General features: G+C 41.2%; 1 protein-coding gene across 6 annotated transcripts in view; it reads right to left on the minus strand.

Moving 5' to 3' along the window:
* Nucleotides 1–14,495, minus strand: part of ZFC3H1 (zinc finger C3H1-type containing) — a 57,991-nt gene that overhangs the window by 19,783 nt on the left and 23,713 nt on the right. For all 6 annotated transcript variants that reach the window (XR_014026926.1, XR_014026927.1, XR_014026928.1 and 3 more), the window contains exons 15-24: nucleotides 13,798–14,346; nucleotides 13,461–13,570; nucleotides 12,354–12,485; nucleotides 9,042–9,163; nucleotides 7,887–7,988; nucleotides 7,656–7,772; nucleotides 6,820–7,003; nucleotides 6,050–6,236; nucleotides 4,820–5,011; nucleotides 3,502–3,739 (exon numbers count right to left, since the gene is read on the minus strand). Coding sequence is in view for 2 of the 6 variants with exons in the window: in XM_081331190.1 (XP_081187316.1) it covers nucleotides 3,502–3,739; nucleotides 4,820–5,011; nucleotides 6,050–6,236; nucleotides 6,820–7,003; nucleotides 7,656–7,772; nucleotides 7,887–7,988; nucleotides 9,042–9,163; nucleotides 12,354–12,485; nucleotides 13,461–13,570; nucleotides 13,798–14,346 (1,933 nt within the window). In the remaining 4 variants the exon portion in view is untranslated. The remainder of the gene's footprint in view (nucleotides 1–3,501; nucleotides 3,740–4,819; nucleotides 5,012–6,049; nucleotides 6,237–6,819; nucleotides 7,004–7,655; nucleotides 7,773–7,886; nucleotides 7,989–9,041; nucleotides 9,164–12,353; nucleotides 12,486–13,460; nucleotides 13,571–13,797; nucleotides 14,347–14,495) is intronic.

Below are 14,495 nucleotides of genomic sequence, written 5' to 3' on the forward strand. Positions count from 1 at the left end.
GTTTGGGCGCCTCCCCAAACCTCGGCAGGTCTCCGTTCCTCCTGCCGACCTTTGGGGAGGTTTGGGCGCCTCCCCAAACCTCCCCAAACCTCGGCAGGTCTCCGTTCCTCCTGCCGACCTTTGGGGAGGTTTGGGCGCCTCCCCAAACCTCGGCAGGTCTCCGTTCCTCCTGCCGACCTTTGGGGAGGTTTGGGCGCCTCCCCAAACCTCGGCAGGTCTCCGTTCCTCCTGCCGACCTTTGGGGAGGTTTGGGCGCCTCCCCAAACCTCCCCAAACCTCGGCAGGTCTCCGTTCCTCCTGCCGACCTTTGGGGAGGTTTGGGCGCCTCCCCAAACCTCCCCAAACCTCGGCAGGTCTCCGTTCTTCCTGCCGACCTTTGGGGAGGTTTGGGCGCCTCCCCAAACCTCGGCAGGTCTCCGTTCCTCCTGCCGACCTTTGGGGAGGTTTGGGCGCCTCCCCAAACCTCCCCAAACCTCGGCAGGTCTCCGTTCTTCCTGCCGACCTTTGGGGAGGTTTGGGCGCCTCCCCAAACCTCCCCAAACCTCGGCAGGTCTCCGTTCCTGTTTGGGGAGGTTTGGGCGCCTCCCCAAACCTCGGCAGGTCTCCGTTCCTCCGCGCAGACCTGCCGACCTTTGGGGAGGTTTGGGCGCCTCCCCAAACGTCCCCAAACCTCGGCAGGTCTCCGTTCCTGTTTGGGGAGGTTTGGGCGCCTCCCCAAACCTCCCCAAACCTCGGCAGGTCTCCGTTCCTCCGCGCAGACCTGCCGACGTTTGGGGAGGCGCCCAAACCTCCCCAAAGGTCGGCAGGAAGAACGGAGACCTGCCGAGGTTTGGGGAGGTTTGGGGAGGCGCCCAAACCTCCCCAAAGGTCGGCAGGTCTGCGCGGAGGAACGGAGACCTGCCGAGGTTTGGGGAGGTTTGGGGAGGCGCCCAAACCTCCCCAAACAGGAACGGAGACCTGCCGAGGTTTGGGGAGGTTTGGGGAGGCGCCCAAACCTCCCCAAACGTCGGCAGGTCTGCGCGGAGGAACGGAGACCTGCCAAGGTTTGGGGAGGTTTGGGGAGGCGCCCAAACCTCCCCAAACGTCGGCAGGTCTGCGCGGAGGAACGGAGACCTGCCGAGGTTTGGGGAGGCGCCCAAACCTCCCCAAACAGGAACGGAGACCTGCCGAGGTTTGGGGAGGTTTGGGGAGGCGCCCAAACCTCCCCAAAGGTCGGCAGGTCTGCGCGGAGGAACGGAGACCTGCCGAGGTTTGGGGAGGTTTGGGGAGGCGCCCAAACCTCCCCAAACAGGAACGGAGACCTGCCGAGGTTTGGGGAGGTTTGGGGAGGCGCCCAAACCTCCCCAAACGTCGGCAGGTCTGCGCGGAGGAACGGAGACCTGCCGAGGTTTGGGGAGGTTTGGGGAGGCGCCCAAACCTCCCCAAACAGGAACGGAGACCTGCCGAGGTTTGGGGACGTTTGGGGAGGCGCCCAAACCTCCCCAAAGGTCGGCAGGTCTGCGCGGAGGAACGGAGACCTGCCGAGGTTTGGGGAGGCGCCCAAACCTCCCCAAACAGGAACGGAGACCTGCCGAGGTTTGGGGAGGTTTGGGGAGGCGCCCAAACCTCCCCAAACGTCGGCAGGTCTGCGCGGAGGAACGGAGACCTGCCGAGGTTTGGGGAGGTTTGGGGAGGCGCCCAAACCTCCCCAAACAGGAACGGAGACCTGCCGAGGTTTGGGGAGGTTTGGGGAGGCGCCCAAACCTCCCCAAAGGTCGGCAGGAAGAACGGAGACCTGCCGAGGTTTGGGGAGGTTTGGGGAGGCGCCCAAACCTCCCCAAACAGGAACGGAGACCTGCCGAGGTTTGGGGAGGCGCCCAAACCTCCCCAAACGTTGGCAGGTCTGCGCGGAGGAACGGAGACCTGCCGAGGTTTGGGGAGGCGCCCAAACCTCCCCAAAGGTCGGCAGGAGGAACGGAGACCTGCCGAGGTTTGGGGAGGTTTGGGGAGGCGCCCAAACCTCCCCAAAGGTCGGCAGGAGGAACGGAGACCTGCCGAGGTTTGGGGAGGTTTGGGGAGGCGCCCAAACCTCCCCAAAGGTCGGCAGGAGGAACGGAGACCTGCCGAGGTTTGGGGAGGTTTGGGGAGGCGCCCAAACCTCCCCAAACGTCGGCAGGTCTGCGCGGAGGAACGGAGACCTGCCGAGGTTTGGGGAGGCGCCCAAACCTCCCCAAACGTCGGCAAGTCTCCGTTCCTCCGCGCCCTGCCTGCCTGCTTCTTTCCGCTGCGGAAAGAAGCAGGCAGGCAAGGCGCGGAGTTTGGGGAGGTGCGCGCGCACCTCCCCAAACCTCCCCAAACTTCGGCAGGTCTCGGACGGCGGTGGCTTGGGAGAGGTGCGGGCGATCCCGGAAGCACCAAAGCCTCGGCCGCGCACAAGTCCTCGGTAAGTTTTTTTGTTGACTGGAGTATAAGCCGAAGTGGAATTTTTCAGCCCAAAAAGTGGGCTGAAAAATTCGGCTTATACTCAAGTATATACGGTATATTTATAATCTGATTATATAAGATGAGGAACAAAATTTATGTTAAATCATGCGATTTATCACAACTGATTCATGTAACCTTTTTTTAAAGTTATAGAATTACAATCCTATGATCCCTAGGAGTTTCTCTTAGAAAAACAGGATATACCGGTACCAAATCTCTACTTATAAGAATGGAAAGAGAAATTTTCTCGAAAAATGAGAGATCTGAGTTTAAAACAGCCTCCCAGATGCCATGGAAACTTAAAGAGATTAATGTTTTTTCCAGTGTTGCAATTCCAACATAAGGGATGGAAAAAGAGCTGTCAAAAAAAAAGTATATGTGAGGAACTATTTCAGCTCTAATCCATGTATCATGGATTAATTCTATTTCACTGAATATTTGAAATAGTCTGGAAATTTATTCATAAACATGCTATTTCATTGAAACAAACAGAATACACAATTTAGCAGGATTTTTGATAAAATATCCTATCAATCTATAGATCTTCACATTCCATGTTTTTTCTCTTCCTCCCCGCTCCCCCCCCCCCCCCCGAATATAGTGCATATACTTTTGGATACAGAATTGTAACAGTAAATAATGGATGTACATCTGTTATGATCAAGACTTGTAGACTTCAACTCTCAGAATTCCTGAGCTAGTCATTATTCTACTATTATTTACTACACTCAACTTTAGTACATTTTTCAACAATAGCTTCATAAAATTGGTTTCATGAACTAACTAAGATCACAGTGGTGCTTTCCAGTTGTATTGAGACTTCAGTTCCCAGAGTGTTTCTGGAGAAGAAGTGGTTTGCAATGCTGGCTTTCTAGATAATAATGTTATCTGTGCCTATTTAGAAAGAAGCCTCGCTATGATAAGATATATATACTGAGTTAATGTGAAAAGGATAAAATCAATGCTTGATAATCATTAATAGCAGACTGTATCATTATTACAATATACATACAACTATTTAAGAATTAAACCAGTTACCTTCAAACAAAGCTAACAGAGTATCAGGATTAGCTTTAACATCTTCCATTGTTTTCCAAGGTATCAAAAAGGACTCCTTTTTCATTAGTTTTGAAGAGTTGCTATTGGCAGGATCATAGAATTTAACTGGAAGATCTCCAAATTCAATCAAATGTATGTAGGATAGCCAAGCTAAGCAACGGTCACTTACAGTCAGATGTTGCACTATGATCTTATCACTTGCTGACTTCAGAGCATTCTGTGGAAGAGAAAGTGATATAAGCTTAAACTTAACTCTTTGTGATGCCTCCCTCAGAGGAAGTCTTATCTAGGAGGAGACTGAACCTTCACACCTGGAAGGTTCAATCATCTGGAGCAGATGGCTCTACAAGTCATAAACCTTGAAACTAGATCTTCTAAAGGCACTTTTTCAGATCTAGACTTTTTGGAGAACAACTACCCAGATCAAAATTTATTTATTTATTTTATTTTATTACATTTATATACCGCCCTTTCCCGAAGGACTCAGGGCGGTTTACAGGGTGATTAAAAACAAAAATACAAAAGTTAAAAACAAATTTAAAAAAATTATATTCGTCCCTGAATAAATAAAACCCCAGTTAAAATTAAAATTCTCAGCTTGGGCCAGAGAGCTCGAAGAGCCAGGCATAATTTCAACCAAGTTGCAGATCTCCCTGTAAATAAAAGCTGAATTGTGAGATTTACTTATCAAAGATGGCTAACAATTGAGACTGGGATATTTTTTGGAAGTATACCTTTATAAATCCGGAAGGAAGGAAGGAAGGAAGGAAGGAAGGAAGGAAGGAAGGAAGGAAGGAAGGGAGGGAGGGAGGGAGGGAGGGAGGGAGGGAGGGAGGGAGGAAGGAAGTAGTCTTGCTCATGAAACATCAGCAGCCACAGGAATAAAAACTGGAATTTCTGTATACTGATCCTGCCTTGCATTCTGAACTATTAACCATAGGACTGTAAACTTAAAGGGACCAATTAATCATAGGGCCAACAGTAAGAGTAAGTAATTTCATCTTCTAGAAAGGAAAAAAAGTGTGGCTATGCATTTATACATAAGATAAGTCTATTTTAAAAGTACTTTTACTTTCAGTCTTAATTCTTGTGACTTTTGTGCATTATATAGTAGACGATTAGTGAACAAATAGGGATTCTTGTTTCTTTCCACATTATTTGATAAAAATTAGCATGCTCCCATTGCTGCTCATTTTTTCTAATTTTTTTATTCAGAGCATCTACCAGACTCTGCAAGGTATCTCAAACCATCAATAAACTCTAATTATTTGGATGAAATTATATTATAAGCAAATACCTGAAATAATGCAATGGCGTTTTGATACTTTCCAGTAAAGAGACTTAAGTGAACTCTATACAGTAACATCTCCAGCAAGTGAAAGGACCAAATATCCATATTCTCCTCACTCTTTGGAGCTTTCATCAGGAATTGTAGCATTCTTCCACATACATAATCCTTTCCATCAAATGTGTTTTCAAGACTTAGAAACTGAACAATAGTTGGGAGAAAATATTCTCTTAACCATAAGAATCACTTTGGTTTATAAAGCAAAATTACACAACATTTCAAAAGATAAACTCTTAAATTTATTCAGGTTATTTCTGAGACTTTCTGTTCCCAACTTTCTGTTTGGATGTGCGTGCTCTGGGTCCTTCCATGATATAGTGCCATGTAATGGGACCCAGAAACATGATTTCTCTGCCACGGAACATGCCCTATGGAATAACATCTCCTCTGAGATCCAGACAGCCCTGACCTCATTAGCTTTCCAAAACACTCAGAACATTTGATTTTTCCATCAGGTTATTAATAGAGAGTTTGATATAATTCTTCAGCTTCCAAATTTTCATATCACACATAAAAAAAGTAATGCTCAATGTTTTAACAGGGAAAATATTTTGTACTAATTAAAGGATTTCTAGTAAAGAGTTTTTAAACATGTATCAATATATTTCAAAAATACTCCATGGTAACTTTCCATGCACATCCCTGACCTAAAATATTGCTCCCTTGGAGTAGAAAGTATGCTTTTTCTATGGTAGTCCCGGCCCTATGGAACATGCTTCCTCTGACGTTTGATAGGTCCCTGGCCTTCTGAAAAGCACTAAAGACCTGGCTTTTCCCCTAAGCACTGGAACAGGATAGATAACTGCATGTTGGAAGTTTGACTTGGCACCAAGTTTTTATTTCTAATGCTTATGGTTTTTATAGCTTTAATGAGGTTTCTATGCTGTTTCAATTCTTGACTGGGACCTACTCAGAGCTCGGTATAAGATGGGGAGGGATATATGAATATTTTAAATAAAGAAAATATACTTACTGTCCACCAAATCTTATACGTAGGAGCATATTCCACTGCTGTGGAGCTCGGTATAAGATGGGGAGGGATATATGAATATTTTAAATAAAGAAAATATACTTACTGTCCACCAAATCTTATACGTAGGAGCATATTCCACTGCTGTGGAGCTCGGTATAAGATGGGGAGGGATATATGAATATTTTAAATAAAGAAAATATACTTACTGTCCACCAAATCTTATAAGTAGGAGCATATTCCACTGCTGTCTCACACATTTCCTGCACTTCTTCCTTAAGCCCTCTTTTTGAAAACAGCTTGAGATAATGACACCAGATTTCAGAATTGTCTTTGTTATTTTCTAGAGCTCGGGCCAAAACATTTAAAGCTGAATCTAAGCATTCCACAGATGACCTTTGTAAAAATAAATGGGAAACAAGAAAATACTTTAACAACTTGCAGGTAGGCAGCCAGAATGTTGTTGAAAAAATGTACCTTAAATTAACAGATTTATCATGACATAAACTTTCTTGCAATACAGCATTTTGCAAATAATATTTGCTACCAGTTAATGTTCTTAAGAGTATCTGCCAGTTATTTTCTGAAAAAATTAAGTCTTCTCATGGAAGTTGTTCCTCAATTATCATCAGTTTTAGGCAAATATTTCCTATTTTATCCCATTAATTTTAAAAAAAGCAAAAGAGAAATATTTTACTTCCATATGACCTTTGAAACCACTGAATTGTGTAATCCATTTTTATAGCAGAGGAGGCTTCCTAGTATAAAGCAATGAAAATAAAAGAGACTTTATCTTAGAATATACCAATGTTTTATTACCTTTACACTGGATTTATAACACAGCAATACATCAAATTGTTTTTCAATTGCTTTTAAACAATAGCTTACTTATCTTTTGAGCAAGGAAACAAAAGACTGAGCATAGGTGAGAAGATACTGAGCAAAAGTGCAACTGATCTGCACAATAAGAATGACCTACCCTTCATTTTGATTCAGATACTTATAAGCAAGTTTGATCCAAAGCTGAACATTGGAAGGATTCTCAAGTACACTTGCTTCCAAGTTTGTAATGTCATCAGTCTCACTGGTAAAATACCTCACATCATCTGGAGTCACAACAGTATCCAGAGCGGGAACACTTGCTTTGTTTTCTACTGGAGGAGCTAGAAATAAAAGTAATATTTTTTCCATTGACTATCATAATATCCATAACTGAAATTATTCCTAATTGATTCATGTTTATAATGGTTGCAGTCCTGGGTCATGTGATCAGCTTTTGTGACCTTTTGACAAGTAAAGTCAATAGGGAAGCCAGTTTCACTTAACAACCGTTATTAACTTAGCAACTGCAGTGATTCACTTGACAACTCAGGCGAAAAAGGTTATAAAATGGGGCAAAACTCACTTAACAAATATCTCAGCAACATAAATTTTGGGCTCAGTTGTGGTCATAAGTCGAGGACTACCTATATTTCAGCAACTGGCCTGCCTTCTAAGTCAAAATGGGCTACAGAAGAGGAGATGCTCAATTAAGTTCCATAGCAAAAGAAACTGAAAAAATGTGTTTTCCCAGAAAACTGTTTTACTTTGAAAATGAAAGAGTTAAAGAGAACCAACTCTTGGAAGCAACAATTTTAATCTGTTCTACTAAAAATCTGACTAAATATGACTATTTGGTTTTTCTGAGGATGTTAACAGTTGCTGCTGAATAACTGTCATTAATACAAGGATTCTTCCATAACTGAAGTAACTGAGACATGTATTCTCTGCATCAAGTTAGAATCAGCTATCTCTCTTGCTGTTTTATGTTATTACCATATTTAATGGGGCCAGAAGATAACTCCTCTTCATTGTTACTATCACTGTCTGGTGTTTTTTTCAAGTACTTTACCCTCCATTTCCTTTCATCTTTCCAGGTTGTAAATGGAGGGGCTGTCAGTGAAAAGAGAAAGAAGAAAGTTTTGAAAAACAATGGGTTTTTAAAAGAACCTTAAAGCAAGATGCATCTTAAAACACCTATCCACTGATATTGTAAAAGTTACTTACTATGGCCCTTGCTTTCATTGACATTGCTAACTAGAAGAACAGCAATCTGATCCATTGCCATGCGATCTTTATTTACCCCAAACAGCTTTTCTATGTATTTTTCTGAAATGAAATGACAATATCAAAGATTTACACCACAATCAAAATTTTACAAGAGAATACATTCACACACCTAGGAAGAAATCCACAAAAAATAAATTTGTGAAACTTGTTGCAATGAAAACAAATGTAAGCAAATCTTTTATAAATTTAATTTTTAACACAGTGAGTCACATTACTAAATAACAGCTTACATGAAATTACACTGTGTGCACAATTATTAGGCAAGTTGTATTTTTGAGGAGGAATGTTATTAGTGAACAACTACAGTGCTCTCAGTCAATCCAAAATGTTAAGAAACCTCAAACCTGAATATTTAAGAAAATAAAAATGAGGTTTTGGTTTTCTTAGGAGAATATGTGTGCACAACTATTGGGTAACTATTAGTGTGCAGAATTATTATGCAACTAAATGAAAAACATTTTTTCCCCATCTCACTTATTTATGTTCATCTGTTAAAGTGAGAATAATACACTCAAAATTTAAAAATAAATATTTCTGACATTTCACACACAAAAAAAAATCAGTGACCAATATAGCCACCCTTCTTTCCAATAAGTCATAAGCCTTAAAATTCATGGAATCCGTCAGTTTCTTGATCTGTTGATGATCAACTTTTGTGCAGTAGTAACCACAGCCTCCAAGACACTGTTCAAAGAGGTGTACTGTTTTCCTTCACCGTAAATCTACCATTTTAGAAGGGCCCACAAGTTCTCAATAGGGTTTCGGTCAGGTGAGGAAGGCGGTCATGTTATTATTCTTTCATCTTTAAAGCCTTTCCTGGCTAGCCATGCAGTGGAGTACTTCGATGCATGAATAGAGCACTGTCCTGCATAAAAATCATGGTCTTCTTGAAAGATGATATGGTCAAAATACTCACTTGCCTAATAATTGTTCACAGTATGTGCTTTATATTTTCATGAATCTTAGTACAAAGTAAACTGGAAGCATTAGAAAGCCATTTGTTTTTTACATGTAAAGCAAAAAATGTGATCAGATTTAACAAGTAACACTACAGAACTGAAAAGCTTTACTGATATATCAATAAGCACATACCTGTTGCGGTACTTATCTCTTCATCAGTGCTTTTATCGGAACAGCCTATCAAACATAAATTGTATGAAATGACATCCTCAAATAGTTGTCTCCTGCTAAGAGTGCAGTCTTTCATGTGCTGCCTAAAAGTAAAGAATATACTTTTTACAAAATGTAAGAAAAAGTTGTGAACACAATACACAAACATTTATTTTAATTGAAACTAAGCTATCAGAAGTTGAGAACAAAGCTATCTAACAGTGCCCTTTTCTCATAAAGGACACATATTTACATTAACCTTCCTTTGCAATACTCGGCTATATTACCGTAATCTATTGTGAGGCATTCAACGTTAAAAAATGCCATTCTGATAGGATTTTTTATAGCCAGATGGGGTTTTTTTTGACAATCCAGCTGTATGGATTACCTTAATAAGCCAAAATTAAATCCAGTGAAAACAGGTTTTAACACATAAAACACAAATTCTGCAATAAAATGAGCAGTAATGATTCTCAATGTACTCCATCACAAACCAAATGTAACTTTTAGTATAGTTTGGTAGTTTAGTAAAAATATACTATAGGTAATTCTCAACTTACAATCATTCATTTAGTGACCATTCTAAGTTATAATGCAACTGAAAAAAGTGACTTGCAACCAGTCCTTACAACCATCACAATATCCCATGGTCACATGATCAAACTTCATTCCTTGGCAAGTGGCATATAGCGTATTTTCCGGCGTATAAGACGACTTTTTAAACCCATGAAAATCTTCTCAAAAGTTGGGGGTCGTCTTATACGCCCAGTCGTCTTATATGCCGGAAAATACGGTAGTCTTATACAGCGAGTATAGCCCAAACCCTATACCCGTATTTTTCAGACCATAAGACGCACTTTTCCCCACCAAAAGTAGGGTGGAAAACGAGGGTGCGTCTTATGATCCGAAGCTGATCCGTATGGCCAGCCCCAACCTCCGCAAGTGGAAAGCAAGGGAGATTGCCAGGAGCACAAATCGGCACGTGCTGAGAAACGCCGATCTCACGCTCCTGCAATCTCCCTCACTCGGTTTCAGCTTCCCTTGTTACAAGAGAAAGCAGGCTGAAACGGAGCGAGGGAGATTGCCAGGAATGCGAATCGGCTGATCTCGCGCTGCTGCAATTTCCCTCGTTTCAGCCTGCTTTCTCTTGTAGCAAGGGAAGCTGAAACCGAGTGAGATTGCAGGAGCGCGAGATCGGCTGATTCGCGTTCCTGGCAATCTCCCTTGCTCCGTTTCAGCTTGCTTTCTGCAAGAGAAAGCCGGGCCGCAGGGCCGCCTCCGCAGGTACTGCTCTAATGTGGAGAGGGAAGGACAAAGAGGGAGGGAAGGAAGAAAGGAAAGAAGGAAGAGACAATGGGAGAGGGAGGGAGAGAAAGAGAGAGAGAGAGAGAGAAAGAGGGAGAGAGAAAAGAAGAAAGAAATAGGGAGGGAGAGAAAGGGAGAGAGAGAGAAGGAGAAAAAAGGGAGAGAAATAGAGGGAGAGAAAGAGGGAGAGGGAAAGAGGGAGAGAAAGAAAGGGAGAGAGAGAGAAAGAGGGAGAGAGAGACAAGGAGAAAGAAAGAGGGAGGGAAATAGAGGGAGAGAGAGAAAGAGGGAGAAATAGAGGGAAAGAGAAAAATAGAGAGGGAGAGAAAGAGGTAGAAAGAGACCAGGAGAAAGAAAGAGGGGGAGAAATAGAGGGAGAAAGAGGGAGAAATAGAGGGAAAGAGAAAAATAGGGAGAGAAAGGGAGAGAGAGAAAGGAGAGAAAGGAGAGAGAAAGAAAGAGGGAGGGGGAGAGGGAGAGAAACAGAAGGAGAGAGAGAAATTAAATTAGTAACATGATTGTTAAGTGAATCTGGTTTCCCCACTAACTTTGCTTGTCAGAAGGTTGCAAAAGGCGATCACATGACCCTGGAACAATGTGACCATCATAAATATGAATCGATTGCCAAGCATCCGAATGCAAATCACATGACCCTGGGGATGCTGCAATGGTCATAAGTGTGAAAAATGGTCATAAGTCACTTTTTTCAGTGCCGTCGTAACTTTGAACGGTCACTAAGTGAATCATTGTAAGCCGAGGACTACCTGTACTTTATCATTTTTTTCCTTTTTTTTGGGGGGGGGGGTCAAGTTTTTGACACCTTGCTGGGCGACTGGTGGTACTCGGACACTGCCTTGTCCTAAAAGTGGTACTATGGATGAAAAGGTTGAAAAGCCCTGTTTTAGTATACCGGTACTATTTGGTTCAGAATATTTTTTTTCTTGTTTTCCTGCTCTAAAAACTGGGTGCGTCTTATGGTCTGAAAAATACGGTAATTTAACAGGAAAAGTAGGGGGTCGTCTTATACGCTGGAAAATACGGTATTTACAATGGTTGAAGTGCCCCAGGGTCATATGATTGCTATCTGTGACCTTCCCAACCAGCTTCCAACAAGCAAAATCAATGAGAAGCCAGATCACTTAATGATCTCATGGTTCACTTAATAACTGCAGTGATTTGCTTAACAACCATGACAAAAAAGCTGTAAAATGGGGCATGACTCACTTAACAACCAGGTTGCTCAGCAACAGAAATTCTGATATTGTAGTGGTAACTCAAGGACTACCTGTATAACCTTTTTCTCTATAAGACTTCTTATGTTCAATCAATAAAAGCTGTTTCAAATACACACATATGAATATGAGTCATTTATACAGTATTTTGTTATTGTTTAAACATTTTAAGCTTGGAGAGTTGTATTGTGGATGAATTTGAAATCTTGGCTGTTTCTCTTCTCTTTATACAAATCTTATTTATTGATTACTTTTATATACTATCCATCAAGTAACTCTTGATAGCTTACATTAACAAATTAAAAGCTGCTATATAAAACATTGAAATAAAAAACATTACTATTAAATTTAGCAAAATAACTAAGGAAAGAGCAATATACAGCAGGATTGAGGCAGAATCTTCTCTTAATTTACTAACCACCCCCAATATTGAATACCCTGATTGGGACCTCAGTTTGTGTGTGTGTGTGTGTGTGTGTGTGTGTGTGTGTGTGTGTGTGTTTGGATGGATGGACGGACAGATAGATAAGACAGTAGATCTTTTAAGTATGAATGTACATTCTTCAAGTTAATTTTACTGGCACAAATGAAAAACAAGCACATTTTAAGAATATGTTACAATATTTTAATAATTCTTAAAACTGCTTATGCTGTTTTTGTTTTGACAACCCGCTTAAACCAATGACAAATTCAATTCACCTTTTCAGGCAATAATCTGCAATACAAATCCGTTAATTTAAGATACAAAAGAACTCACCACTGGCAATCGTCGTCATTGCACGTGCCTGTTAAATCAAAACGGCAAAAACACTGTTTGGGTTCAATCTTATTGCTGTAGGATACTGAGCTGAGGTAAAGTTTCTCTTTTGTTCTAAAATAAGGACTAAACCTAAAAAACATAAGCAAAATCATATACTCATAATCAAGAAAATAATTTTCAAAGCAAAATGGGAAAGGTACTAACAGCATTCAAATTAAAGATAACTGTAGTCATAGCCAGATACCCAAAATATCATTTGTTATTCAGTCCAAAAGGAAGATCAATTGTTCTTGTGCACAGAACCTGTTACCATCGATTAGATGAGATTACAACCATTACCAAGGAGTTCAACGTCTCTGTAGGTCTTTTGAAAGTGCATTTGGGCACCAATCCTTATAAACCGTCTTTCCACCTTAGGACAGTAGGTATTTTAAATACATACAGGTAGTCCGTCACTTATCATCAATTGCTTAGCTACCATTTGAAGTTACATCAGAGCCCCCAATTGGGTACCAAGTTCCAACAGCTGCTCCTCCCCACCACTAGGTAACCATATTTTGTGCGTTTGGAAACTGGCCCACATTTACAGCTGTCTGTAGCATCCTGCAGTCAAATGATCATGATTTATGGTATGGTTTGGTTTTGTTACAGAAAAAAAGTATTTACTTCCATTCTGATTTTCAGTAAAAACTCCCAATAGTGAACAATGAGTCTGATTCCTTATCATGGCATTTACTTCACAATCATGGTGTTTGCTTTCTGATTGTCGCATTTGCTTTTCAAGCACTGCAAAAAATTAGTCATAAAATAGGGTTGGTCATGTGATGAGCCACTTTATGACAGTAATTGACAAGCTCCATCACGGCTGCAAGTTGAGGACTACCTGTACTTTTCTCTCTAATCCTTCCCCAATCCCTCTAATAGTGCAGTTAAGTTACATTTTTCCAGAACAACCCAGTTGCTCCTAAGACAACACATATTTTACACCGACTTTGACAACAGGACATTTTCTGATTACATTAGACATTCCCATCTACGTTCTAAAACAATCCTATTACAGTATCCCATTGATGGCAAACAACTTTAACAACCCCATGTTCATACCTGTAAGATTTAAAAACAAGAAGAGGACTATGATATGGTCCAAATGGGTATGGCTTTCCTTCGGTTTGTTTATTTGGAGTTGTGAATTGGTCTATATCCACTGTTATTTCCTAGGAAAGAGAGTATATGTGAGTATATGTTGAAACACTATATGAAGATCCACACCGTAGTAACTAAAAATGTAATGCACTGGAGCTAAGACTAGTCTTCCTATTTTTTTCAAGGAGAACAGAAATCAAGTAAGACAAGCTAATGAATAGTAGCCTAACTCCTATTTTAAGAATTATTAACTATAAGCTGAAGCCATCAATTTTCTATTATTTAATATACAACTTACTTGACCACAAGCATTTTCTTCATTAGAAATCAGGAATGGTGCATTTTTTTCCAAGACTTCTTTCAAGCCATCAGCTTTCACATAAAGATTTTTCAGTTCATCAATATTCAGACCCAAAAATAACTCCGGTCGTTCTAATGTCTTTTTAGAAAGTTTATTTGCAGCTTCTTGCTTGGGAGTGTCCACATGCTTAAAATTAGGTTTAGTAAAAGAATTTGATTCTCTGAAAGACCTTCTTCGCTCTCTACTACAATTGGACGAAATTTCATCATCAAAACAATTCTCTTCAATATCCAAGCTCAATTTGTCTTGTGTCAGATCATGAAGGGAAGGCTGAGGTAGTGCAAATTCAGATTCTTCTTCTACAGAAGGGACAACAGTTAACCGATCCTTACTCTGGTATGCATGGGCCTCTTTGAGTTGCTGAATTTTCAGAGCATACTCATGCTGCAATTGTTGCAGCCTTTTTTTCTCCTGTGCAATCAACTCTGCAGAATGTTTCTTTGGGCTTGATGAAGGTGATTTCTCGAGTTTCAATGTTTTGTTTGGCTGCAAAGAAGCAGAGATCTCTCACACGAACTCAATTATGGGCAAGATAAATTAGAAACACAACATTTGACTAACTTCATCATTACAATTTTTTAGGGAGAATTTATATGTTCAGCAGAAAAGTGCAACATTATGGCATATTTACAAAG

Source organism: Vipera berus, assembly GCF_964194415.1.
Source record: "Vipera berus genome assembly, chromosome: 6".
NCBI lineage: Eukaryota > Metazoa > Chordata > Lepidosauria > Squamata > Viperidae > Vipera > Vipera berus.